The sequence below is a fragment of the Cyprinodon tularosa genome, unplaced genomic scaffold, assembly GCF_016077235.1.
Source record: "Cyprinodon tularosa strain WSP-4 unplaced genomic scaffold, ASM1607723v1 ctg402, whole genome shotgun sequence".
In the NCBI taxonomy this organism is placed as follows: Eukaryota; Metazoa; Chordata; class Actinopteri; order Cyprinodontiformes; family Cyprinodontidae; genus Cyprinodon; species Cyprinodon tularosa.
In genome coordinates, this window is record NW_024039122.1 from 573,261 (window position 1) to 598,805 (window position 25,545).

General features: G+C 40.1%; 1 protein-coding gene across 1 annotated transcript in view; it reads left to right on the forward strand.

The window, feature by feature from the left end:
- The window catches only part of scospondin (subcommissural organ spondin), a gene marked incomplete at its 3' end in the record, with an annotated part of 132,540 nt that overhangs the window by 75,594 nt on the left and 31,401 nt on the right, over positions 1–25,545 (forward strand). The window contains exons 64-92 of the mRNA XM_038298218.1: positions 63–266; positions 4,758–4,928; positions 5,008–5,263; positions 5,355–5,401; positions 5,489–5,659; positions 5,747–5,881; positions 6,459–6,595; positions 7,853–7,947; positions 8,051–8,100; positions 8,184–8,354; positions 9,514–9,684; positions 9,774–9,853; positions 10,604–10,773; positions 11,531–11,577; positions 11,664–11,864; positions 13,323–13,493; positions 13,605–13,805; positions 14,515–14,617; positions 14,717–14,937; positions 15,651–15,803; positions 18,076–18,242; positions 18,333–18,472; positions 18,577–18,797; positions 18,890–18,925; positions 19,101–19,265; positions 22,496–22,702; positions 22,780–22,947; positions 23,164–23,298; positions 25,107–25,344. Of these exons, the coding sequence (XP_038154146.1) occupies positions 63–266; positions 4,758–4,928; positions 5,008–5,263; positions 5,355–5,401; positions 5,489–5,659; positions 5,747–5,881; positions 6,459–6,595; positions 7,853–7,947; positions 8,051–8,100; positions 8,184–8,354; positions 9,514–9,684; positions 9,774–9,853; positions 10,604–10,773; positions 11,531–11,577; positions 11,664–11,864; positions 13,323–13,493; positions 13,605–13,805; positions 14,515–14,617; positions 14,717–14,937; positions 15,651–15,803; positions 18,076–18,242; positions 18,333–18,472; positions 18,577–18,797; positions 18,890–18,925; positions 19,101–19,265; positions 22,496–22,702; positions 22,780–22,947; positions 23,164–23,298; positions 25,107–25,344 (4,432 nt within the window). The remainder of the gene's footprint in view (positions 1–62; positions 267–4,757; positions 4,929–5,007; positions 5,264–5,354; positions 5,402–5,488; positions 5,660–5,746; positions 5,882–6,458; positions 6,596–7,852; positions 7,948–8,050; positions 8,101–8,183; positions 8,355–9,513; positions 9,685–9,773; positions 9,854–10,603; positions 10,774–11,530; positions 11,578–11,663; positions 11,865–13,322; positions 13,494–13,604; positions 13,806–14,514; positions 14,618–14,716; positions 14,938–15,650; positions 15,804–18,075; positions 18,243–18,332; positions 18,473–18,576; positions 18,798–18,889; positions 18,926–19,100; positions 19,266–22,495; positions 22,703–22,779; positions 22,948–23,163; positions 23,299–25,106; positions 25,345–25,545) is intronic.

Genomic DNA, 25,545 nt, shown 5'->3' on the forward strand with positions numbered 1-25,545 from the left:
ATAAACCATTCTTTCTTTGTAATAGGAGCATTGAATAACATTTTCCCATTCATTTCTCCCAGTCCTAGCAGGTGGTGCGTGGACTAAATGGACCAGCTGGTCAGAGTGCACCAAGACATGTTTCAGTGACGTGGATGATGTGGGAATGAGGCAGCGATTTCGCAGCTGCAACCAAACACTCCCAGCTTCTAACCCGAGGAGCACAGAAGCTGAGTGTGATGGAGATGATGAGGAACAAGAGCCGTGCAACACCGTGCACTGCCCAGGTGATCCAGAAAACATTAAATTAAGCTCCAAATGCAAATATTGAAGGGTGATATTTATATTTCTGTTCTTAAGGATAGTTCAGGATGTTTGAGGTCAAACAATAGAGGCAGTTCATGTGTGCCTGCAGTGGATTTTTGTTATGGACGATCGCTCTCATTATGGTTCACAGGAGCTTCAGAAATGGCTTTATTACCATTATCCATTAAAAATATTGCAATTAAATATTTTTTCATTTGTCCCCTGAATTCATTTTGAGCTTGATCTCACCTTTAGCTTTAGGTCAGCGGTCTTCAAGGTTTTCCAGGCCAAGGACCCCCAAACTGATGGCTAGATGGAGCGGGGACCCCCTAATTATATATATTGTATGAAATAGTGTTCTATCAAACTGGTCCTATAGTCACTCTATTACAGATGGAGTAATGTAACTAAAGTAATATCTCCCTGGGATTACTAAAGTATTTCTGATTCTGATTCCTGGTTGATGGGACAGGTGTTGTGAATGAAACGGTGCCCAGCTTCAAAGAGCTCCTGTGTGTCGCTGCATGTGTGCATTGATGACTGAAAGACATCTTCTGCCTCCATTTATCTGTTTACTACAGTCTGTTGAATTCATGTTAATGTGGATTTAAAGACATTTCAATTAGTGGAAAGAATTGCAGGAGGAATATTTAAACAAAAAGTCTAATTGACCAAAACTTTTGCGACCCCCATGCAGTAGGCTACCTCCGTGGGCCTCCATTAAAGACTTCCGCTTTAGAGGATGCTTTAGTCTTCTTTAGTTTTTCAGACAGATTCTATTGAAGTCATTTCTTTATGAGGACAGATATAGGGCTGAGACAATTTAATGCGGATTAATCTGGTTATTGAAATAATTCTAAACTCATTTGGTTATTTTATCTATTTATTTATACATATATATATATATATATATATATATATATATGAGTTTTTACAGCACTAGTGACTCGTTTTCTCGACAGTAGGCTGAAAGGAAATGGGGAATGAGAGAGGGGGAGAGACATGCAGCAAAGGACTCAAACAAAGGATTCAAACCTAGGGCCTCTGTACGTGGGTCGTACGCACTAACCACTGCGCCTCCTTCACGCCCCTAAATTGGATTTTGAAGAAATTACAAAATTGTGGTTTCTAAACTTGTCAGCTTGTAATCCCAAATATGATAATGTAACAGACTATACATATAATTCATTCATTTTTAAAACAATTTTTTTCAAAAGTAAAATTAAATTATTTATTTTATAATTTTCATTTTTTTAATCATTGAATATTAAATAATTTAATTGTATATTTTACAGTTTCTTGTTATAATAATCCTGATTAATACACAGATTGTACATTGACTGTAAAACATGCCATTTGCAGAAAAATACCCTGCAGCATGAATAAAAACATAACAACAAAACTTATATAAATATACCTACATCTATATCTATGTATAGATAGACCTGAGTTAGATGTATACGTATGTATATTTCTTAGCAGTTTATTATTTGCAATTAATTTCAAATGTAAAATATATATTAAAAAAATATATTACAAATCTCAATGTTCTAGTAAAAGTTTCTCTTTTTAGAATAATTCATTAATTGAAAAAAATCAATCTCTAAAATAATATGTAGGTGCTGCCCTCTGTGTCAGTAATCAGGGCTAAGTTTTGTTAGAGAAATTAAACCTGGTGTGATAAACTATAGTTGGCTGTTACTTGTTTAGAGATATTTTTAGTTTAGTTTAATGTAGGATTTATCTAGAGCCATGAACTCCTTGTCTTTACCAGTAACTTTGCAGTTTGCTGGTCTAGGTGTGGAAGCTACAGGTCTAGCGCCCCCTACCAGTTAAAAGTTACACAGTTCTGCTTTAAAAGCACATTCAAAGCCTTATATATTTTGATTTTGCTTTGTTCTACTTTTATATTAGACATTTAGAAATCCAGAAATTGTCCAAATAATCAGCTGTTTTTTAATGCAAGTTTGGTTTTAGAGTTCATATTTGAGCGTTACCATGAAATGCTCTAGAATTACTGAGAGGTGGTATGCTAACAGTAGCAACTGCAGCCCCTAAGAACGACTAATTGTCATGATTTTATCAAGAGCTCGGACAGAGAAACCAATTTAGAGAGGCCAGGGGAAACGGTTTAACAGGTTTATTGAAGAGATTATGCAGGGTGAAGTGTTGCTATGAACACTGCTCAACCAGAACTGAAAAGTGAGGGGAAGACACAGCGATTACTTCAGGCACAGTGGGAAATTTGATTTGTGAACTTGGAGAAGAGGATTTGGTTGCTGACTCACGTTTCCAGAGAAGTTGTTGAATCTTTGACTCCTGTCTGTATGCTGTTGTTCCAGTGTTTGTCTGATTCGGTGGAGGGCGGAACAGGGTTTACCCAGAATGCGGTTGTTTGTAGGTGAACGGAGAAGCTGACTGCCACTTAGATTTCCTGCGGTACTTGAACGGGCTGTGGTGCAGATGAATCCTAGCCTGACGTAGTCCGACTCAATTCTAGTCAGAATATGAGTCTGATACTGCTCCATAGAGCTGTGATTATGGGGCGTGTTTCGAACGAACCAGGAAAGAAAATGCCTCTGCACTCAATTGGATAGATCTACAACCAATAAGAGCAACGGAGTGCGTGACGTATGTTAAGCGAGGCACAGTTGTTGTCCACAAAAATCAGAGCGTGCAGTTTCACGCCTAGAATAAGATGAGCCTTGATCGCGTTTCTCTGTTCCTCTTTTAAAATTAATTTGCTGTCGATATCTTCTAGAATAGACCTAATAGCAGAATCTACTCACCCAAACTCTCCAGCGGCAGCCATTATTGTTGTCACCCAAGCGCGCTTTGGTCACGTGGTTGATTACGTTACACTTGATCATCCGTCCATCATCGTATAAAGCCCGCCCTGACAATTTGATTGGATCGCCTGACAGTGGGCGATAATACTCGCGCTACTATGGAGCAGAGCCAGACCGAACTTCCCCGAACTCAAACCTTGTGGGCGGGACTAAGTTCGGACTGGCACCCAGGCTAGATGAATCCCTTGGTCAGTGTGAAACTCAAACGACCTCTTGGGGAAAAGTGGATCCAAACCTACTGTTTGAACTGCAGCTCAGTTTGTAGCTCAGTTGATCCTTCCAGGGAGAGAAGGTCAGAAAATCCAGTTTGCAGGATGACTTCCTGCCGAGAGGCAAAGACAGAAACAATGTTAAGATTCAGGTTGACAAAAACTCAGTTTGACTCGGCAAAACTCAGCTTGGCTAGTGTACCCAAAACTGGCAAACACTCTGGCGTCGAGGTAGTGGCAGTCAGCAGCTTAAAGGAATAGTACACCCAAAACATGATTAGCCTTCATTTTCTACTCACCCCCATGCTGAACAACACTCTGGAGTACTTTTTTGATATCTCAAATGCATCTGGAGATCTGGGAGGCTTCTTGCTGTCTGCTGACATTCAAATAATGGAGGTCTATGGCGCCCGAGACAGAAAGGTCCATAAAAGTCCACAAAAAAACGTGTCAATATTCCTCCATACTGCTCGTCCAATGTATTCCAAGTGTCCTGAGTGGGTAGCATCCAGAATTTACTCGAAACGAAGTCATTTAGAATGTTTTTAGAGCATAAACAGTAGTGTATAGGATTTCCTGAAAGCGCGCACATGCGCGTTCACGACGCTACGGAAGCCGGCAGACCAAACCAGATGAAAGTGCGCATTCAGCGTCTGCTCTGCCAATAATGCAAGCGTAGAAGAAGAAATGTGCTGTTTACCTGTGCAAAGAAAGAAACAACGAAAGAAAAATGTCTGAGGACTTCAGTGTTGAGGAAGAGCATGAGTTCTTTGCCGAGCTGAATGCGCACTTTCATCTGGTTTGGTCTGCCGCGGTTTCCGTAGACTCGTGAACGCGCTTTTAGGAAATCCTATACACTACTGTTTATGCTCTAAAAACATTCTAAATGACTTGGTTTCGAGTAAATTCTGGATGCTACCCACTCAGGACACTTGGAATACATTGGACGAGCAGTATGGAGGAATATTGACACGTTTTTTGTGGACTTTTATGGACCTTTCTGCCTCGGGCACCATAGACCTCCATTATTTGAATGTCAGCAGACAGCAAGAAGCCTCCCAGATCTCCAGATGCATTTGAGATATCAAAAAAGTACTCCAGAGTGTTGTTCAGCATGGGGGTGAGTAGAAAATGAAGGCTAATCATGTTTTGGGTGTACTATTCCTTTAAGAACACTCCGTTGACGAGGTAACCATCAGCAGGTGCATGAGGAGGCGAACCAGAACCAGGCGCCTCCTGGTGGAAGAAGGGAGACAAAACACAGAAACACAAAGACAGGAGTCCTGACACTAATGTTAATTCATTTTTGAATGAAGAGGCTGTGACTTAATTTTAAACTGCTAACGACCTTTTAACAAAATGTAAATGATGAGCGGCTCCATTTATGACGCTAACTTTAATGTTGTTCTTCTAGTTAATGGGGGGTGGTCCCTGTGGTCCCAGTGGTCTCAGTGTTCATCTCAGTGTGACTCCGGCATCCAGACCAGAGGGAGGTTCTGCAGTTCACCAACCCCACAGCATAGGGGCAGTAACTGCACTGGGCCCCACATACAAACCAGGGACTGCAACTCCCATCCCTGTTCAGGTACCCTACCAGTTAAGGATGTCTGTAGAGGTTCATCTTTACTTCATCACACATTCATTGTGAGTCTGTGTGATTTTAGGTGTGTGTCCAGAGGGTATGATGTACATGACCGTAGCGGAGTGTGAAGCTCAGGGAGGGGCGTGTCCACGGATCTGCATGGACATGACCTCTACGGAGGTTCAGTGCGCCACCTCCTGTTATGACGGCTGTTATTGCGGCCCGGGCCTCTACCTGTTTAACAGCAGCTGTGTTCCTTTGGCACAATGCCCCTGTTACCACCAGGGAGAGATGCACCCAGCTGGCGCCTCCGTGCCTTCGGATGCCTGTAACAACTGGTATTCCTCTTCAATTATTCTCTTTTTTTATTATTACTGTTTATATAGACCTACCTATTTTCTTTTCATGTGCCATATTGCTTTCCAACAGTACCTGCATTGATGGAGAAATGGAGTGTGGGGCTGTTCCATGCCCAGGTTAGCAGCTTATCACCATTTTTATCCCATTTTATTTTGTGGGGTCCAGTTTTTTGATCTTCAACTAATCCTTATTTTGTGTCCCAGTGGACTGCGGCTGGAGCAGCTGGACGCAGTGGAGCGCGTGCACTCGAACCTGTGACGTAGGTATAAGACGGAGATACCGCTCAGGAACCAATCCGCCACCGGCATTCGGCGGCCGTCCCTGTAAAGGAGACAGAGTCGGGGTGGACACCTGCAGCATCGAGCCATGTCTCGGTGAGACGCGGATCGCTAATGTTTTAAATGTGATGTTGGATGTATGTGTAGAAATAAAAGAGTACAGGTTTTGTGGTTTGTCTAAAGGAATAAGAGAACCATGGAGTATGTGGTCGGAGTGTTCTGCAACATGCGGAGGAGGTTACAGGACCCGGACCCGAGGGCCAATCAGAATCCACGGCACACCCCAGCAGTTCAGCGCCTGTAACCTGCAGCCATGTGGTAACACTGGTTTGGATTAATGTTCATAATCCTTGGAATAAACATCCATTTCTGGATTGTACTTTTTTTTCAAATGTCTATTCAGGAAATTTAATTGAATTCAGTTTATTTATATAGCGCCAATTCACAACACACGTCATCTCAAGGCACTTTACAGTTCCCCAGATCACCCAGTCAGTTTGAATCAAAGTTTTTTATCTAAGGAAAACCAGCTGATTGCATCGACTCATTGACTCGAATGCAATCCCTCACACTAAGCATGCTTGTAGCGACAGTGGAGAGGAAAAACTCCCTTTTAACAGGAAGAAACCTCCAGCAGAATCAGGCTCAGTGTGAGCGGCCATCTGCTGAGGCCCACTGGGGTTCAAGAAATCTGTTCATGTTAACAATGATGGAACAAAATTCACTTCATATTTCTTCCTGGAAGTGATTAAATGAGTGAATGCTTCCTGTTTACAAAGAAACCTGCATCTGTGAGACGATATATAAAAAATATATTTTAAATCCTGTTACTCATAAATGTAATCCTTTTTTCTTTTCCCCTCACTGTTTTTTGTTTGACCTGTTTTTTTTTCAGGTGAGAGCAGCATATGTCCTCCAGGTCAGCAGTGGACGCAGTGTTTGCTGGGTCCTGTCACCTGTACGGATCTCACATTGGACCTAAGCAGGAACTGTACCGCAGGTTGCCAGTGTCCACATGGGACCGTACTGCAGGTCTGTCAAGCCTTCTCTGTAAAGCCAGTTTTAAACATCTCACTTGTCATGAAACGGACAGATTGACCCAGTATTCAAGGTGAAACAGCCAGTTGGAAAGTTCTAAACATTTATTAAAACAAAAACATTACAGGAATAAAAACTGATCCTCCCCACGTTCCAAGCCAAAAACCCTGAGGACCCCGCAGGCGAAGAACAGCGCACGATCAGTAGACGAGACAGACAGAAAACCCTCTTTCCACTGGCTGCCGAGATCCAGGACACGAACCGTGGAATAAACTGAACAAACTCAACAGACAGACTAAATCAAATGATCTGGCCCCAAATGCTCAGACCGATGTGAAGGATGCTTTTAAAGAAATTCTATTAGAGGTCACAACCTGGAGCTATTAGGTGTGATTGAGCGATTGATTTATTTTTTGTCCTTTATATATTTTTTTTTACATTTCTGCCTTCCCTTTCTCAGGAGGAAATGAGGGCAGGCAGAAATGTAAAAAGGGAAGGCAGAAATGAGGGCAGTAAAAAAAAATAAAAAGGACAAAAAATATAAAGGACAAAAAATAAATAAGGTAAATATTACAAAGGCAAATAAATAAAGAAGCTAATTAAAAGACTTATATACAGTTATGTCTCACTGTATAATTTAATTTCTACTTACATTTATTTGTTGATTGTATTTTTGTTGGCAATTAATTGTATGCTTATATATTTATTGAGCATTTATGTATTTCTGTATTTATTTTTAAATGTGGCAGAGTTGGTCCTCCATATATGGACGGACTCGTGGAGGGAGAAATATCTTATACACCTTAAAACCTCAGTAGTTAATTTCTTGGTCATTAACAGTCAGGAATCTGAGATGTATTAATGAGGAAGGACATTGACCAAAAGAAAATTCTCCAAGACAAGGTTTGGTGTATGTAAATAATTGAACACTTACTCAAAAAGATAAGATTTAAAAAAAATCTTATTGGGTTCCAAAAATTAGTCATGAAATTAAAAAGTAAATAAATAAAAGCAGTTAAAAGTAGCTGCTGCTAGCACTAGAAATGACCACGATAACAACTCATGAATGGTTTCTCACATCTGTTGCCTCCCTCTGTTTTACCTGGACTGAGGGAGCCTCAGCTCAGCAGAGAGCTGACCTCTGACCCCGGGCAGTATCAGTATAGCGTGATTCTTTGTTTAAAGTTCGACATGTTGAGATTCATACCAGTAATCATGAACGTTTAGCTCAGAATCTTTTATATTTTCTAGGACGGCAGCTGTGTGCCTCAGTCAGACTGTCGCTGTGATATCAACAGAGAGCCAACCGAAGATGGAGACACTCTGCCCAGGAACTGCAAGAACTGGTGGGACAATCCACAATAAACCAACTCAAACATCCTGTTTTAGATTAACTTTCTTCATAAACACAGAAAGAGGAGAAACTATTGTTTTTTCCTAATATTTCAGTACCTGTGAAAGAGGAAAGCTTGTCAACTGTTCTCAAGTTAGCTGCAACGGTAGGAAGAACACCTTTGAATTGGAAACTTCAACATGTACAATGTTTACATACACATGTTAACATTGTGTGATTCATATCAAGTGGACGGCCACTGGTCAAACTGGACCCCCTGGGGTCAGTGCTCAGTATCCTGTGGAGCGGGTCTCCAGTCTCGGTACCGGTTTTGTTCCAGTCCCCAGCAGTCTGGCAGTGGACTTCCATGTCTTGGTTCCCGCCGCGAGGATCGAGTCTGCATCAGTTCTCCATGTGATGGTGAGGAAATATTCAGTGGCCTTTGTGCCACTATGCAGCAAAGATGTTTTGTAGTTGGAAATATAAAAAAAGCAAAAATGCAATCCAGCAGAAAACTGTGCAAATAGTTTTTTGAGAAAATTTGACATTTTCTCAATTTTTTTTTCCAGTTTGTTGTGTTTCATGCTTTCAAGATTTGTTAAATGCATTTTTATATTTTTAAATTTCTCTCTTTCAGATAGTTTTATGAATTGCATTATTTTCAGATTGCATTTTCAAGATCACAATCCCTTTAGTGCTGTGGATTGTCTTTTTCTGGAGTAAAACAAATAAATATGAAAAATAATAAAATATGCAAAGAACAGGACAAAAAATAATTTGAAGCAAGTTTAATTTCTGGATTATTTTCTCAAATTACAAATTTTTTTTTTTCTACATTTCATTTTTTAATTCATTTTCCAAAACTTTTTTTTTTTCGATTTGGAAAATGTGTTTTCTTTGGATTTCAAAGAAAAAAAAAATTTTTTTTTTTTTACTGTAAGATTTTCAAGGTTTCATTCCTGGATTAGTTCTTTTTTTTCTAATTTCCATTTGAAAGAACTGTTTTTATTGAATTTAGCACTAACAAAATGTTTTTTTTTTCTTGCATTTACAAAACATATTTTCTTGTTACTATTTACAAAACCTTACTTTTCTCAGATTTACATTTAGAAAACTCGCTCTTTGCATGCAACAAAAGTAAAGCAACATTCGCTCTGTAGGTAAACGATGTGTTAACTCCTTGACACTCATTGTTTCAAATATTCGACAAACCGTCTGTAAACACCCAGAATAGCATGTGACAGTTATTATACATCTAGTGTTGAACCAGTGCAAAACTCTTCAAAACTGGTTCCTAATGGTGTTTGTTATCATCTATCATTATATTATTATACCTACATTTCAATTTATTTTGAAAATAAATAGAAAATTAAAAAATTTCATTTTGGCAACTAGTTAAAGGCAAAAAACTTTTTTATAAATATATTAATTAATTAAGTATATGAATTTGGATGCATCAGAAATTCGGTTCATATTCAGACCACTGGGTTTATGGCTGCATTGGAGAAAACAATGTTCTTTCTGCCTTCCAATTAGGATCTTTTGTTTTTATCATGAAATTATTATTTTTTTTTTTTAGTTGATGGGGGTTGGAGTCAGTGGACTGACTGGACAGAGTGCACCAAGTCATGTGGAGGGGGGATTCAAAGCCGGAGGAGACAGTGTGACAGCCCCCCTCCAGAGGGGGATGGGGACTACTGCGAGGGGCTGGGTACAGAAGTCAGAGGCTGTAACACAGACCACTGTCCAGGTACTCAGACACACTACAGTAGCAGGGATCTAGCTGTTTTATATCTAGGTCTATAACTCCATGAGGTTTACTGTATCTATTTGCTTTAGTCCCGCCTTGTTGGAAGGTCCCAGGGACAGTTTTCAGCAGCTGTGGGCCCTCCTGCCCTCGCTCCTGTGACGACCTGTCAGTAAGTGAAGTCAAGCAGCATTTTGATCCACACCTACAACATCGATGATGTATCCTACAAAGCCTGATGTTTACGTTTTACTTCAGGTTCATAGATGGATTCAGGTCTGGATTTGACTAGGCCGTTCTAATACATCTGTTTGCTTTATATAAACCATGAATTGACTTTTTTTGGCCCTCCACAAAAAGTGTTATATACATGTATTGTCCTTTTATTTTCCTCATATCAAAAACATAAAAAAGGCCAATCTAAGTCCTGTTCTTGGACTAGAAATAGAAATAAAATCAGTAAAGCCTAAAGGAAAAAATGTAGAAGCTATACTATATTCTTTTTAGTTACAAAGACAAGCTTTAAAAAATGGTTTCATTTATTGTACAATGAGAACAGATCCCTTAATTAGATCAGTTTGCAAAGAGGTAATTTGACCCTTCTATCTTCACAGCAACTTGCAAAATTTAGAAGTAGGTCTAAAAACTTGGTCTAGAATATGTATTGCGATTCGGCCTAAATATATACCGCTTCCTGTCATTATGTCAGGTAATGAGGGGAAGCGGTATGTATGAACCGCTTCCGTGTTAACTTAAGATCCAAATGCAGAGAAGGAGCAACATTATGGGAATAAATTAGCTCCCATCAAATGTCAAATTTAATATGGAGAGTAGATTATGTGTGTGTTTGAAATAAAACTGCTAATACGAGTATTTATTGTGATTCAATAGAAATCCTCTAACTCAGTCCAATCTCTCCCAGCACTGTGAGTGGCATTGTGAGCCTGGTTGCTACTGCACAGAAGGGAAGGTCCTGTCGGCCAATGGGACGGTCTGTGTAGCGAGGGAAGACTGTCCTTGTCTGGACATAAATTCTGGCCAGCGAATAGAACCAGGAGAATCCACTGAGGCCTCTGATGGATGCAACAACTGGTCAGAATCATTTTATGTAATTAAATGATTTATTGAAGACGAATGCCTCTAAAAGACAAATAATAAAACATGTAAAAAACAGGAAAAAAAGTTGAAACACATAAAATTTCAAAAAGGTTCATTTGTGTCTTATTTTTGAGGATTTTTATCCAGATTTCCATTTTTTTATTCAGTTTCCAAAACTTTATCCATATCCCATTTGCAAAACTTTTTTTTTCATTTTTTTTTTATTTCCATTTGGAAAATGTGCTTTCTTTGGATTTCAAAGAAAAGAAAAGGTGTTTTTTTATTTTTTTTATATAACTATAAGATTTTCAAGGTTTCATTCCTGGATTAGTTTTTTTTTTTTTTTATTTCCATTTGCAAAAACTGTTTTTATTGAATTTTAACACTAACAAAATGTGTTTTTTTCTTACAAATTTGCATTTACAAAACATATTTTCTTGTTACTATTTACAAAACCTTACTTTTCTCAGATTTAAATTTAGAAAACTCGCTCTTTGCATGCAACAAAAGTAAAGCAACATTCGCTCTGTAGGTAAATGATGTGTTAACTGCTTGACACTCAAATATTCAACAAACCCTCTGTAAACAACCAGAATAGCATGTGCCAGTTATTGTACATCTAGTGTTGAACCAGTGCAAAACTTTTCAAAAACTGGTTCCTAATGGTGTTTGTTATCATCTATCATTATGTTGCATGTTTGTAATATACCTACGAATTCCTCTAAAAGCCTCAGCTCCGTTTCTCTTGCAGCACATGTGAGGGTGGCAAGTTCAACTGTACCAGAGAGCCATGTCCAGGTGGGTAAAATCGCCAAAAATGTTCCCATATACGATGAAGTCACATCAAGATTCCTGATACTGATTGGTACATCCCTGTTTTCCAGTGTCTGGTGGGTGGTGTGAGTGGTCAGAGTGGACTCCCTGCTCCAGAACCTGTGGGGCAGAGTCTGTGTCCCGCTACAGGAGCTGTAACTGTCCTGAACCTAAAGCTGGGGGAGAACCTTGTCCTGGAGAACAGGAAACGCACAACGGGATGGGCGTTCAGATCCAGAGGAAGGCCTGCCCCGTAATCACCTTCTGCCCCAGTAAGATCCAGTCTGTAACAGCTGTTTTAAATAGCTGCAAGTAAAAAATTAGATTAGTTACAAAGCTCCCCAGAAGAAGAGTTTCTTTTAGAGCCAAATGAAATGTTAAAATAACAAGAATTGACAAGGAAGCTAACATATAGTTTTTCAGCCTTATTTGGTGTTACTTATTTAGTGGGAAAAGGTATTCAACTATTCACCCCAGTTAAATACACAGAGTTAGATGGATTTCACTCAGTCTGCACTTTATTTTCATATTTTTGCAAAAAGAGAACAGTTCATCATACGGCCCTTATTGCTTGGTAATCAGCCCTGTTCTGCCTGAGCAGAGTTCGTTCCCCTTACTTACAATAACAGAAAGTTGTGAAAGTCAAAGCAAATTAGACACTTTGGTTAAACAGTAACATGTTATGATTAAACCATGAGAAAGAATCTGGCTTGTTATGGGAAGAAGGCGTGTCTTGTCTAAAAAAAAAAAAATATATATATATATATATATATATATATATATATTAAGCCCAATATCTCCTTTTTTCTTCATGAAAAGGACCAGAATAATTTTTACTTTAGCTTAAAATAAAATAAATGTAGGTAATTTTTTTTATTTTTTTTACTTTTAGACTGCTATGTTTTCTAGTATTTAAGTCAAAGTTTTTTCAAAGTTACTGTACTTTTACTTATATTATTTTCACACTTTCAACCTCTGCTGACCAACTAGTATATGGAGTTTTGCTCTATTATTGTTTTAAACAAAAACATAGTTTATAAATAGAAATTTGAAAAGGATACAATCCTTAAAGTAAACTTTAAAAAGCCTTTTATTCAAAAAAAGATTAATGTTACTGTTTAGTCAGATTTCATTTTTGTATATGTTTCATTTTTTTGACATTTTTTTTTTACTGATTTTCAAAATTTTTTTAATATATATATATATATTTCTTCTCTTTGATCATGTTAAATGAACTGTGTTTTTTTTTTACTGCATATTTCACATCACAGTGTCTTCCCTTCTGGCGTAAACCTTTCTCTAAAATAAGGAGTGATGATGCAAGTTTCTCTGGTCTGCAGGAACGTAGCAGCAACATTTTTACTGGTTAAAAGCGAACATTTCTATTGCGCTTGAAGTGCAGACAATATGATCTGTTAACACAATTTGAAAAGAATGCACTTCATAAAATACAATCAGTAAAAGAGAAACTTCCAAAAATTCAAGTTAAAGATAATATAAGATCTGTAAAATTACATTTTGGAAAAATATGATATAAAAACTATACAATCAGAGAAAACAACAAATTATTAAACAATTCTGATACAAAGTTCCTCCAGGCCAGTCAGATTCAAGAGGGGGTCCAGTTCTCACCCTTGTCCCCTCCTCATTTTGACCCTTCTATTTAAAAGTTTTGCTCCTACAAATCTTTTTTTTCTTCTTTTCTGTGTGTCAAAAAAAAACCTTGATAGTTCATGGTTCATGGAGTTCCTGGTCGTCCTGGTCAGAGTGCGATATCTGCGCCGGGTCATCTGTTCGTACCAGACAGTGTAACAGTCCTCCCGCCAGATTTGGCGGTCTGCCCTGCCTGGGAGAGAGTCGCCAGAGTCGGCGATGCCACAACAACCTCACTGTCTGCTCAGGTCAGCTGACTCCTTCATGGGTGTGAATAAAGTCAGAGAATCTGTCTGTATCGCCCTGTTAGTTATCATTCCACATCTGAGTAAAAAGTAACACTCATTTACATCTTTCAGAATGCGGCGGTGGTCAGGAAGAATGGCCGTGTGGGAAGCCCTGTGCTCGATCCTGTTCAGATCTCCATGGCGACACAGAGTGCTTGGACTCCCCCCCTTGCATCCAGACCTGCGGTTGTCCGGGTGACATGCTCCTGCAGGATGGAGCATGTGTGACCAGAGAGGAGTGCCGCTGCAAATATCACAACAGCTCTGTCACCGGTTGGTCTCCTGCTTATATTAAATTAGCAGAGATGGGAAGTAACGAAGTACAAATACTTCGTTACTGTACTCAAGTAGATTTTTCTGATATTTTTACTTTACTTTACTACTTATTTTTATGGCGACTTTTTACTTCTACTCCTTACATTTTTACACAAATATCTGTACTTTCTACTCCTTATATTTTAAAAATTGTCTCGTTACTTTAGTTTTGAATCATTTCAATGGAGTTACCGTTATTATTTTTCACGTCATCAATACCAAATTCAATCTAATTGGATGGGAATCTACGTTGCATTTGACGCACCGCTACAAGATGAATCGACAGATTCGGCGGTATTCATTGGCGGCAAATCATTGCAGCTTGGTGGCGGTGGCGTTAGCATAGTAGCATGGACGACGAGATGATTGAAAATGAACACAACGGAGATCTAGTCCTATTGGCAGACATCCATTTAAAATGTAGGCAACGGCATGAAAAAAGTGGTTTCTACTTTTACTTTTATACTTTAAGTAAATTTACAAGCCTGTAATTTGTTACTTTAACTTGAGTAAAGAAGTTTAATCAGTACTTCCACTTTTACCAGAGTATTTTTTAACACATGTATCTGTACTTTTACTCAACTACGGAAAGTGAGTACTTTTGCCATCTCTGTAAATTAGTGGGAACTGTCAAATATCAAACTGTTTTTAATTTTTCTCTGCTAAGATGGAGATTTAGATTCCAGTAATGCATCATGGGTTTGGCCGGGCGGATACGATTGGCAGTTTGCAAATCCAGGAGATATAATCATCACCGAATGTAAAAACTGGTAAAGCCTTTCTGAAAAATCTTTAGATTTTCAATCCAGTCAGTTTTTTAATCTACCCAGTGTCCTGAAAAGAAAGAAATCCTCGTCTTTATGTTTCAGCTCATGTGAGGCTGGGGTCCTGCAGTGTCAGTCTGTCCCTGGTTGCCATGTGGACGGGGGCTGGGGCCAATGGGGAGCCTGGACCCAGTGCTCTCGTACTTGTGGCGGCGGAGTTACGTTCAGGAGGCGCCTGTGCAACAACCCAGCTCCTCAGAACAGTGGCAGAGGCTGTGTGGGTGAAGCTGAGCAGCAAAAGGACTGCAACCTGCAGATGTGCACAGGTAGCCACCTGTTTCCAGTCAACATTAGGCCCCTTAAATAAAAAACCTCATGCTGCATTTATTCTATTTAGGCTTTAACCCTTTATAGGGCACTCAGTGAAATTCTTTGAAAATCAAAATTTCAAGCCAGCAGTGTTACTGGAATCAGGGACAAGAGCTTATTATCTTTGTAACATTCCAAAAATTTGGATATTTTATTGGCAAAATTTAATTTCAATGTAAGAACAACAAAGACCAACTTGCCTGAATATATTAAGAAAAATAAAAGTTCTTCTATAAGAAATTCATGAAAAACACTCTTAGAGTGCAAAAAATTAAATTCTTTTGGTACAAAATAACCTTAGAGGCATTAATGCTGATACTGGCACTTACATTTTTTAGTTTATAAACCTAAATATAATTATTTGCTAGGCTTATTAACTTTTTAATTTAACTTTTACATTTTTTTTATTAATTTTTTAACTTTTTTCTTGACTTGTCAGCTTTTTTTAACTTAATTTACAGTAGATAATATAGCATTCAAGGGCTCATCTAATTGATAGATCTTGTGCTTCTAGACCTCACGGGGGGGGGGGGGGTCCATTTGTAAGGGGTATTCAAGTGATCAAAAAAGGTAACTTGCCCTAAAAAGGGTTAAGCTACAACAGTTTAATAACCTATTAGGATCTTTTTTAATATATTTTGTCTCATTTTTTCTGTCCTAACGTCTCCAGACTCGGTCGGCCCTTGGTTGCCCTGGTCACAGTGGTCTGCCTGCTCGGTCACCTGCGGTGGAGGGCAGCAGTCCCGTTCTCGTGTCTGCACCTCTCCACCTTGCCACGGCGTCAGTCGCCAAAGCAAAATGTGCAACACGCAAGTCTGCCTTGGTGGGTTTTGTTTTACATGGTCTAAACCTTCATTCTTAAGTAGAAATCCTTCAAAATTTCCTTGGCTGGTCTTTGGCTGGTCCCCTACAATTCCTTTTTTAACACCAATCTTTGTACTAAAGTATTCTTTCTGTCATGATTTGTGGACATTAAGATCTAAAGAGAGCGCCATCTCCTGGTCAGACCCTGTAATTCAGTAAAAGGGTGGAGTCAAAGTGAAAAATATGCAAGAGGGGGTCACTCCAGTGGTTGGAAGTTGGTGGGGATTTTCCTGGGAGTTGCAGGGAAATAGGCTGCCGTCCGGTAGCCGTTTGACTGGGAAGGGCCATTTTGAATCGCTGCTACTGTAACATGTTTTCGGTAGGTTGGATATGAACAACACTTTACAGCAAAATAGGCAAAATCATGAGGTTAAATGTGGCTGCCGGGTCTGTAAGGTCCTCCTCTGCCTTAAAGCTCCACAGAACCAATGTAGGACAAGAAACTGTAGAAAGTAACTATAGTCAACTAGTTACTTCCCTCAAAAAAGTAATTAACTGAAAGTTACTTACGTACGTAATTATGCAGTTTTATGACCTAAAGCATCAGATAATTTAGAAACCTTTCCTGTTGGAATTGTGAAATACAACTAGACACCTTATATCATGGAATATAAAGTGTTTGTTATATATTAATGAATGAAATAATTAATTAAAAGTCCACACGTCTAAAAACATTGAAAACTACTCTGCACTATTTTGGTGTGTGTGGTTTGACAGGTGAGTTGAACTGTAATTATGTAGATTTGATAATATTTCTTGTTTATAACTACATAAGATGTTTTTTAATTCCTTTTTCTGCACATTGACAATCTTCAATTGGCTATAAAATAGGTATGATTAAAATAGATATATAATTTAACAAAAATAAAATATGTACTTTGCAGTAGAATTAAACAAGTGTTACACAAGTAGAGAGAAACAGGAGTGTATGATCCCAGGATGTCATGATTTTATTCTAAGATCTGACCCACATGCAGAAAAAAACAAACAGAGAGACCATGGGAAGGTTTAACAGGTTTATTGTGAACTGGTATAGAAGGGTCCAGTGCTGCTCTGAACACGGGCGAACCAGGACTGAAAAGTGAAGCGGAAGTTCCTGTGGTTAGTTCAGGCTCAGTGGGAAATTTGAGCTTCGATTTGCAAAGGGAATAAAGACAACAGGACTCATGTTTCCAGAAAAGGTGTCTTTCTCTGAATCCAGTCGGTGTGGGTTGTTCTAGTAATTGACTTGCTCATTGGAGGGCGGACAGGGTTTACCAAGGTTGAAGTGTTTCTTTAAGGAACGGAGGAACTGACTGCAACTTAGTTTCCCAATGGTACTTGAACGGTTTCTTGTGGAGATGAATCCCCTGCTCAGTGAGAAGCTCAAACAATCCTTTGGGGAAAAGTAGATCCAAACCTCCAGTTTGAATCCCCAGCTCAGTTTGAAGCTCAGACGATCCTTCCAGGGGGAGAAGGTCCAAAACATCCAGTTAGCAGGATGACTTCCTGCCGAGAGGCAAAGACAAAAACAACAAGATTAGGCTCAGGTTGACAAAAACTCAGAGTGACTCAGCAAAACTCAGCTTGGCTTCGAGGTAGTGGCAGTCAGCAGCTTAAGAGTCCTCCGGTAATGAGGCAACCATCCGCCGGTGTGTGAGAGGGCCAACAAGAACCAGGCGCCACCTGGTGGTGGAGGGAGAAAACACAAAAACACAACCCACACAAACTGGATTCCTAACGCAGGATTTTTGTGTAAGAAAATGTAAAATTATTATTTTATACAAGTTCCAGTTTCAAACCAACGTTTGTTTATAAAATCTTTTTTTTCCTGCACATAATGATCCAATCCCAGCAATATTTAGCCTTCAGTAGCTCTTTTTCTGTAGTAACGCTGATATTGAAGCCGTGGCTCTGTGCCATCGACTCTCCATGTTGATGTTGAAGTTGCGCATATCTGTTTCGTACGACACGTGCACGTACATGTGCACATTGCTGACACGTGTGGTTACACCAGGAAACTCCCATCTACTGGATCGCCCATATTAAGACTTTTAATATAAACAAACCTTCAGAATAATAGCTTAATTTCCAGCATTGAACATTATAAAATAACTAAGTTTTCTGCTTTTTAAATAAGATTTTTATTTAGAATTTGGTTTTAGAGATTTTATCCTGTTGTATTGTCTCTTGATCTTTAGAAAGTGAGCAGCTCGTGTTATTGTCTGTGTTTTTGCCTGGTTTTTCTGCAGATGTCGGCTGCCCTCCAGGCAAGCTGTACAGGGAGTGTGAGCGTGGAGAGGGCTGTCCCTTCAGCTGCGCTCAGCTCAGCAGCAGAGAGGGCTGCTACTCTGACAGCTGTGAGGAGGGCTGCCACTGCCCCCCGCACACCTACCAACACCGTGGAAGGTGCACACCGGTGGGTCCTGAGCCACTTCAGGCGGTGCAGTTTTAAAGACAGATAAAAACTAAAGTAAGGTTACAGAAATGACCCATCTCTGTGTTTCAGGAGTGTCCATGTCTGGTGGATAAAGAGTTCCTGGCCTCCCTGCGGACCGTGTCTGTCACACCTGAACCGTTGCTCTCCAATATCTCAGAAGGGATGGAACTCATGTCTGGAGAGACTTTAACTCATGACTGCAGCACCTGGTAGGCTAATTAGGGAATAACTGCTGATTTACATTAAATCGACCCTAAAAGTATGTAACAACATTCCAACTTATCCTGGGATCATCTTTTTTTTTTTCTAATAGTGACTGTGAGCATGGCAGGTGGAACTGCTCCCTGGAGTTCTGCCCAGTGGATGGTGGTTTGTCACCATGGGGCCCCTGGAGCCCCTGCTCACTCTCCTGTGGAGGTTTGGGAGTGAAGACTCGATTCAGGAGCTGCACACAGCCTGTCCCAGCCCATGGTGGGAGACACTGTCAGGGTCCCCGACAGGAGACCACCTACTGCCAGGCCCCTGACTGTCCAGGTGGGGGTTATACTGAGAGAGAAGAGCTTCTGGATGCAGATGTAATTAATCCCAGATGGTTAAAATTATCATTTATTTTTCTTTTTTTTCAGCTACTATTGTTCCAACAGTAGAACCATCTATTCCAGGTAGAATATTAATTATTTTTTACTTACTTTGAATCTGATTCAGCAACAGCTTTCCCTGAAGTATGTTGTCTTTAATGATCTGATGCTGATGATATTTTTGACTGACCCATTAAAGCTCAGCATCACCTGCTGATTGAAGTCATTTCATCCTCTTTTCCACCCTGTTTTCATTTAGAGGATGATTCAGGCTTCTCTCCGTGGTCCCTGTGGAGTTCCTGCACCAAAACCTGCACCGATGTCCAAAGCCCTGCTACAAAGTCTCGTCATCGACAGTGTGCCAAACCTCCCTGCTCTGGGATCTCTCACCAGGAGAAAGCCTGCAACCTGCCCCAGTGTCCAGGTTTGATGCTATGCTTCCCTAGCCTCGTGAGACCATCCTGATCTCGCGAGCTTTCAAGGTTTCACTCGCAGATCAGACTGGAGACTCTCCGTTAAAGAAAATTTGGAGCCGTTCACCAAACGAACATCCAATCAGCGTTGGCTTTGAGGCGGGTTGAGGTGTGACGCAACGAGAAGCGTGACAGTTCAGTCTAAAGAACATGGCGGCTTCAGCCGATGAAATTAGCGTTAGCGTGGCTATCGAGGAAGTTTTATCGGAATTACAGAGTATTTCTTCACTGAAAGAAGAGCAAAACACTGCTCTGGAGGCTTTTCTCAGAGGAAAAGATGTTTCTGCTCTTCTCCCAACTGGTTTCGGCAAGAGTTTGATCTATCAATTGGCTCCTCTTCGTCGTCGCTCTGTTAGTACGTCATATGCTTCGTTGATCTGATTGGTGTATTTGGCCCGTCTATCACCAACATAGGCCAATCAGCTAACCAGTATTTTCGCCCCTTCCCAAAATTACTTCAACGGAAGGTTTCCAGATGGATATGCAGAGAAAATCCATCTGGCGGAGTCAGGTTAATGCTTCCCCGTGTCAGTCAGTTGAGGCGGAAATAATAAAACAGGACATTTTTTTTATTAATACGTTGGTTTTTAGGCTAAATCTGGTTGGTCCTTCATAATCTTGATTTAATCCAGAAAACTGGGCTGTGTGTGGTTGGTTCCATTTGTAGATGTTGTAAAAACATTTTTCAATGTCTTTTCAGCAATCTGAAAATTAGGGCTTTTCCCCTTGTCACTTTTAATCCAAATATAGACATTGCTGGGACATAAATCATGTCGTCTTTCAACCGATTTTTGCTCGATGGGCAACTAGAACCACTAAATCAGACATGATTAGTTCCAAAGATTAAATACAGATACAGTAGCAGCCATTCAAAATGGCCCCTCACAGTAAAACGCTCCCCTCCAACTTCCTGCAGTGACCCCCTCTTGCATATTTTTTTTTACTCTGACTCGTCCCTTTCACTGAATTACAGGTGCTGATGAAGAATCTCAGTCATCCAGGTCATAGTCACTCTGTAAAAGTTCAAAAAAATCCACTGGACTTGGTTTCCAAGATTTGAAGACGTTTCGCCACGTCTCCAGGAAGCTTTCTCAATTTAAATGTCTGGATCCGCAGTGAGTTTGAGTCTTGTATTGCTTGCATTTGCATGTTTCCAAGCAATACAAGGCCTTGTCTATATATAGACTCAAACTCACTCCAGATCCAGACATTTAAATTGAGAAAGCTTCCTGGAGAGGTGGCGAAACGTCTTCAAATCTTGGAAACCAAGTCCAGTGGATATTTTTTTTTAACTTTTACGGAATAACTGAATTACAGGGTTTGACCAGGACATGACGCTTCTCTTTAGACCTTAATGTATACAAATGATGACAGAATTTTGTAGTACAAATATTGATGTTTAAAAAGAAATTGCAGGGGACCAACCAAGGACACATGAAGGAAAGTGAGGAGACTTTGAATGGCTACTACTGTAGGTGAATACTGGAGGATGGTAAAAACCCAACTCATCTGGTGCTTAAGAGCCAAAAAAACATGTCATAAAGTAGTCATATGCAATACTGTGTAACATTTAGCCACTAAGGGGCGCTTAGCTCTATAACTGACAGGGTTAGCTCCCCTGAAAGCAGCTGGCAATATTAAACAATGGCAATTAAAATTTTCCCTCTGTTTAATGGACCGGGGTCAGCGTTCCAAGTGTGTGTGATGAGTAGTTTACCTGTGTGTGTTTTTAAATAAAACTTAGTAATTATTAAGCACCGTGGCCAGAATTCAATCTGAAAAACTCACAGAGAGAGAAAGATGCAATTAGAAGAGTTTATTGATACAATAGTTTGAACTTTGGCGCTCAGGCCTCGGCAGGAAACATAAACGCTGATTTATACTTTAATGCAGATAAACTGATGTATGAGAAAAAGGATATTCCCCCCGGGCCTGAAACTGGTGGTGGAGTTTAGATAGATGAAGTTTGGTTAATCCATAGAGGCTGGTATACAGGGTGATGCTTGAGTTAGATGTCACTGAATGAACAAAGTTTGCATAAACTGTCCATGAAGAGCAAGCATGAAGCGACTGTGGAGAGAAAAACTCCCCTTTGGGAAGAAATCTCTGGCAGAACCAGGCTCAACATGGCGGTCTTCTGCCGGACCGTTTAAAGTGACAGGGAACTCCATGAAAGTCTGGAGGGAGTACGCACTGGAGGTGAGGTTGAAGGAGCATCGAGGAGGAGTCGGATGAGCTTACAATGGTGGAGAAGGGGATGGAGGTGGGTTGTCTGAATCAAAGTCCGACATAGGAGCGACGGATCTTGCGCTTGTTGAAGAGCAGGCCTAGAGATGATTTGGAATGGCTTTTAAGTAGAGTGCTGGAAGATGATTGGGCATTGAGGAAATGTAGCTTGAAGCGGATTGGCTGCATTGGAGGCGGATCAGCCTCAGATTGAATGGAAGTAATCAGAGTTTCTTCAGTTGAATTTCCGCCTTAGCTTCATTTCTGACTTCATACCTGTGTGAAGGACCGAGCCGGCCAAGCATGAGGACACAGTGGTGATTGTCAAAAAAACTGGGTTTTATTTCCCCAAAGTAACAATAATCCAAACAAAATTTCAGGGCCCTTAAAAGAGGTCAAATGAAGAAATTAACTAAGGGCAAAAAGTTTTAAGTTCAAACATATGAAACCTCAAACTAACTGAACAAACAAAAAACTGACCTGACACACAGCAAACAAAGGGGACTTAAATACTGGCTGATCAGACCAGACTGACACACTGAGGAAGAGGTAGGGAGAACATCTACAACAAATTAACAAAAAAAAATAACTAAACAGTTAGCTTAAGGATTAAACTTAAATAACAATCAATATACAAATTAACAAAATGAGCAAATCACAAAAGTAAGAAGAAGAAATCATGCAACATATTTTAAAATGTGGAGTCCATGGTCTTCCCCCATAGTGGAACTCTAGATGGTACCACCCAATCAGTCCATGATGTCAGCCACATTCCCCCAGTTGATTGCACTCCATGTGACCATCACAACCGGATTCCTGAGTAGGGTGAATGGTGCAGGAACAGGAAATAGGATATAATAACAGCCTGACTTATCAATGAAAACATGTTTGCTGCAAACAAATTAAGCACAATTCAATTCAAACCAATCTGTCAATCACTCTCACGATTGTCCAGGGGAGCTGTGCGTCAGAGCCGACTGTGTAGAAAGGAACTGCTCATGGATGGAGTGGGGGCAGTGGGGGTCCTGTTCTCGCTCCTGTGGAGTAGGCCAACAGCAGAGGATCCGGACCTTCTTCCCACCAGCTGGAAACGGCTCGTGGTGCGCAGACATTGTTGGAGGGAACCTGGAGAATCGGTTCTGCAACATCAGGCCCTGCAGAGGTCAGTGCTGTGTGGAACGGAGCTGTCTGTGACTCCGAGGTTTCACCCCAACGACTGACGCTGTCTTTCTGAACCAGTGGATGGAGGCTGGTCCAGGTGGAGCCCCTGGTCCCGCTGCGATCAGCGCTGTGGAGGGGGGCGCTCCATCCGCACGCGCTCCTGCTCCAGCCCCCCGCCAAAGAACGGAGGGAAGAAATGTGTGGGGGAGAAGAACCAGGTTAAACCCTGCAACACCAAACCCTGCGGTGAGGCTGGGCTGAACCTGTGTGTCGAACCCACTGACAGTCTAGATGAGTCTGACCTCTCAGCGCCCTCATCCTGTCCATGAATTAATCCTCATTAATTCAGAATAACGCTCTGATGTTTGTCGCCTTTGTTGTTCTCTGGGAGCCTCGTTATGTAGAAACTGCCTGCAGCATCCTGAAGAAACTAATTCATGACCATCTGTCTGTGTACCGTAGATGACTCCGGGTGTCCAGCGGGCCAGGAGTTTGTGGCGTGTGCCAACCAGTGTCCTCAGCGCTGCTCAGATCTCCAGCAGGGAATAGAGTGCCAGGACAGCAGCGAATGTCAGCCGGGCTGCCGCTGCCCTAAAGGTACAGAACCTGCTTCACATTTATTCCCTCCGTCTGACTTTATGTCTGTTCTTTGCTTTTATTCCACCAATCAAACTTGTAAAAGACTGTTTGCTTTAGAGGACATCAGTCAGTCATTTTGTTCAAACGCGTTTTTAAATATTTGATGGCTGCTTTAACTGACATTTGTATGGAAAATAAAGCAAACGACAAACTGGTCCAAAAAGCTGTTATGAGTGGTTTGTTTTTCAGGGAAAGGACTTTATTCATAATATAAAAGGACTTTATATAAAAAGACTTAATTTCTAATATAAAAAGAAACAAATAAAAAATCCACGTTATTCCCAACTTTAATGTTACCCTTTAAATTTCTAACTTCATTAAAATATATCTAAACAAAAGTCTCGATTAATGAATCGATGAATGTAATAATAAGGGAGCAAATAAAAATTTTAAACAAATATTTTCTTCTTCTTCTTACATTTCTCATAGCAAGAATAATTTTTGGTTGATAAAAAGATAAAATAAATTGATGTGTTTGGAAAATGGGTATCTATATATATCAAACAATAGCAAATACTTAGTGTTTTAATTAGTGTTTTAATTATTTTTTTAATTAATTTGATGCAGACCAATGAAGTTATATTGATATGTTCACATTTAAAAATCAAAATATTTCCCTCTTTTACTCTAATTAATTTGTGGCACTTTGGTGTCTCCATACAGTCTGCAGTTCGATTGATCCCATTTATAGACTTCTGCCTTTGTGACATTTTTAGATTTGAGCTCAAATGTTATGGTTAAAAACTATTCTTTAGCAGCTGAGGTTTCTCAGGATCTTTTTTTTTATGCCTTCACATCATTCTGGAGCAAACTGGAAACTAGGAAGCCTTTACTGAACCGGTCCTGATTAGAACTTCATTTAGCAAAGATACACAGTAGATCTCTGACAGAAACTCCTGCTGTTATTAGTGCTATAATAATGGGGAAAATATTTCATGAAAATTTCAAAAATGTATACCTTTTTTTAACAGTTTTTTATGTGAATAATAATTAGTTGAATGCTTATTTAAAAAACAAATTGAAATAAACTGTAACAGTTATTCTCAAATAAAATAGTTTGCAGATGTGACCAAAGTTTCTAGTCACTAACATAGATTATCTGATCTATCTTTTAGGCAACACAGCAGGTTGTGCTATCTGGGTTTGTTTATCTGCAATGTGGGGACAATGTTTGTAAAATATTCTACATGTTGGAGGTTACAGGTACTAATGCGGACATTCAACTGGTCCCCATATGGTAAAGTTCTCTTCATTGGTTTGGGGTTAGGTTTAGAACTAAGGTGTGAATTTAGTTTAGTGTAGGTAACGTATATATTAGCTAATAAACACCCTGTGCAATAAGGCTGTGTAATAATCCTGCTATAAAAAACAAAAAATAAACAAAAGCTGTCATATGTGGATGCATTGTATATGCTGTATATATCCCATGCACCTTTTCTTCATTTGGCACATTCTTTTTCTTCTCTTTTTTGACTATTTGAGCTGCTGTAATGAGTAAATTTTCTCTACTGTGAGATCAATAAAGTCAGTCAATGTTTAGGGTGTGGGTTAGGTCGTATAATCTTGATATACTGCATATACCTTGATATACTGTATATATATTGTTTATTCTTAATGCATCTTTTTCCTCCTTGTTTGCACCTTCTTTAATTACTATGCCAATATGTGACCAGTGAATTTCTCCGCCGTGAGATCAATAAAGCTCATCTGATCTAATCTAATCTAATCTATAAAATCAATGTAAACAAACAGGTTTGTGTGTCCAGGTCAGTTGCACCAGGACGGTGTGTGTGTGGATCCGTGGCAGTGCGACTGTGTGGACTCTCTGGGCCACACGTGGGCGGCCGGCAGCTGGCACCAGGTGGACTGCAACAACTGCAGCTGCTCTGACGGAAAGCTCCTCTGCACCAATCACAGCTGTCTCCCCGCCTGCGCCTGGAGCCCCTGGTCCAGCTGGGCAGAGTGCAGTGTGTCCTGTGACCAGGGCCGCAGAACCAGATACAGGTGAGGGAAACAAATACATAACCAACACGTTCTAACTAATATTTAGCATTTAAAGGTCAGGAGTTCCGTCTAACTGATCCTTATTGATAGCCTGACGTAGTCCGACTCAATTCTAGTCAGAATATGAGTCTGATGCTGCTCCATAGAGCTGTGATTATGGGGCGTGTTTCGAACGAACCAGGAAAAAAAATGCCTCTGCAT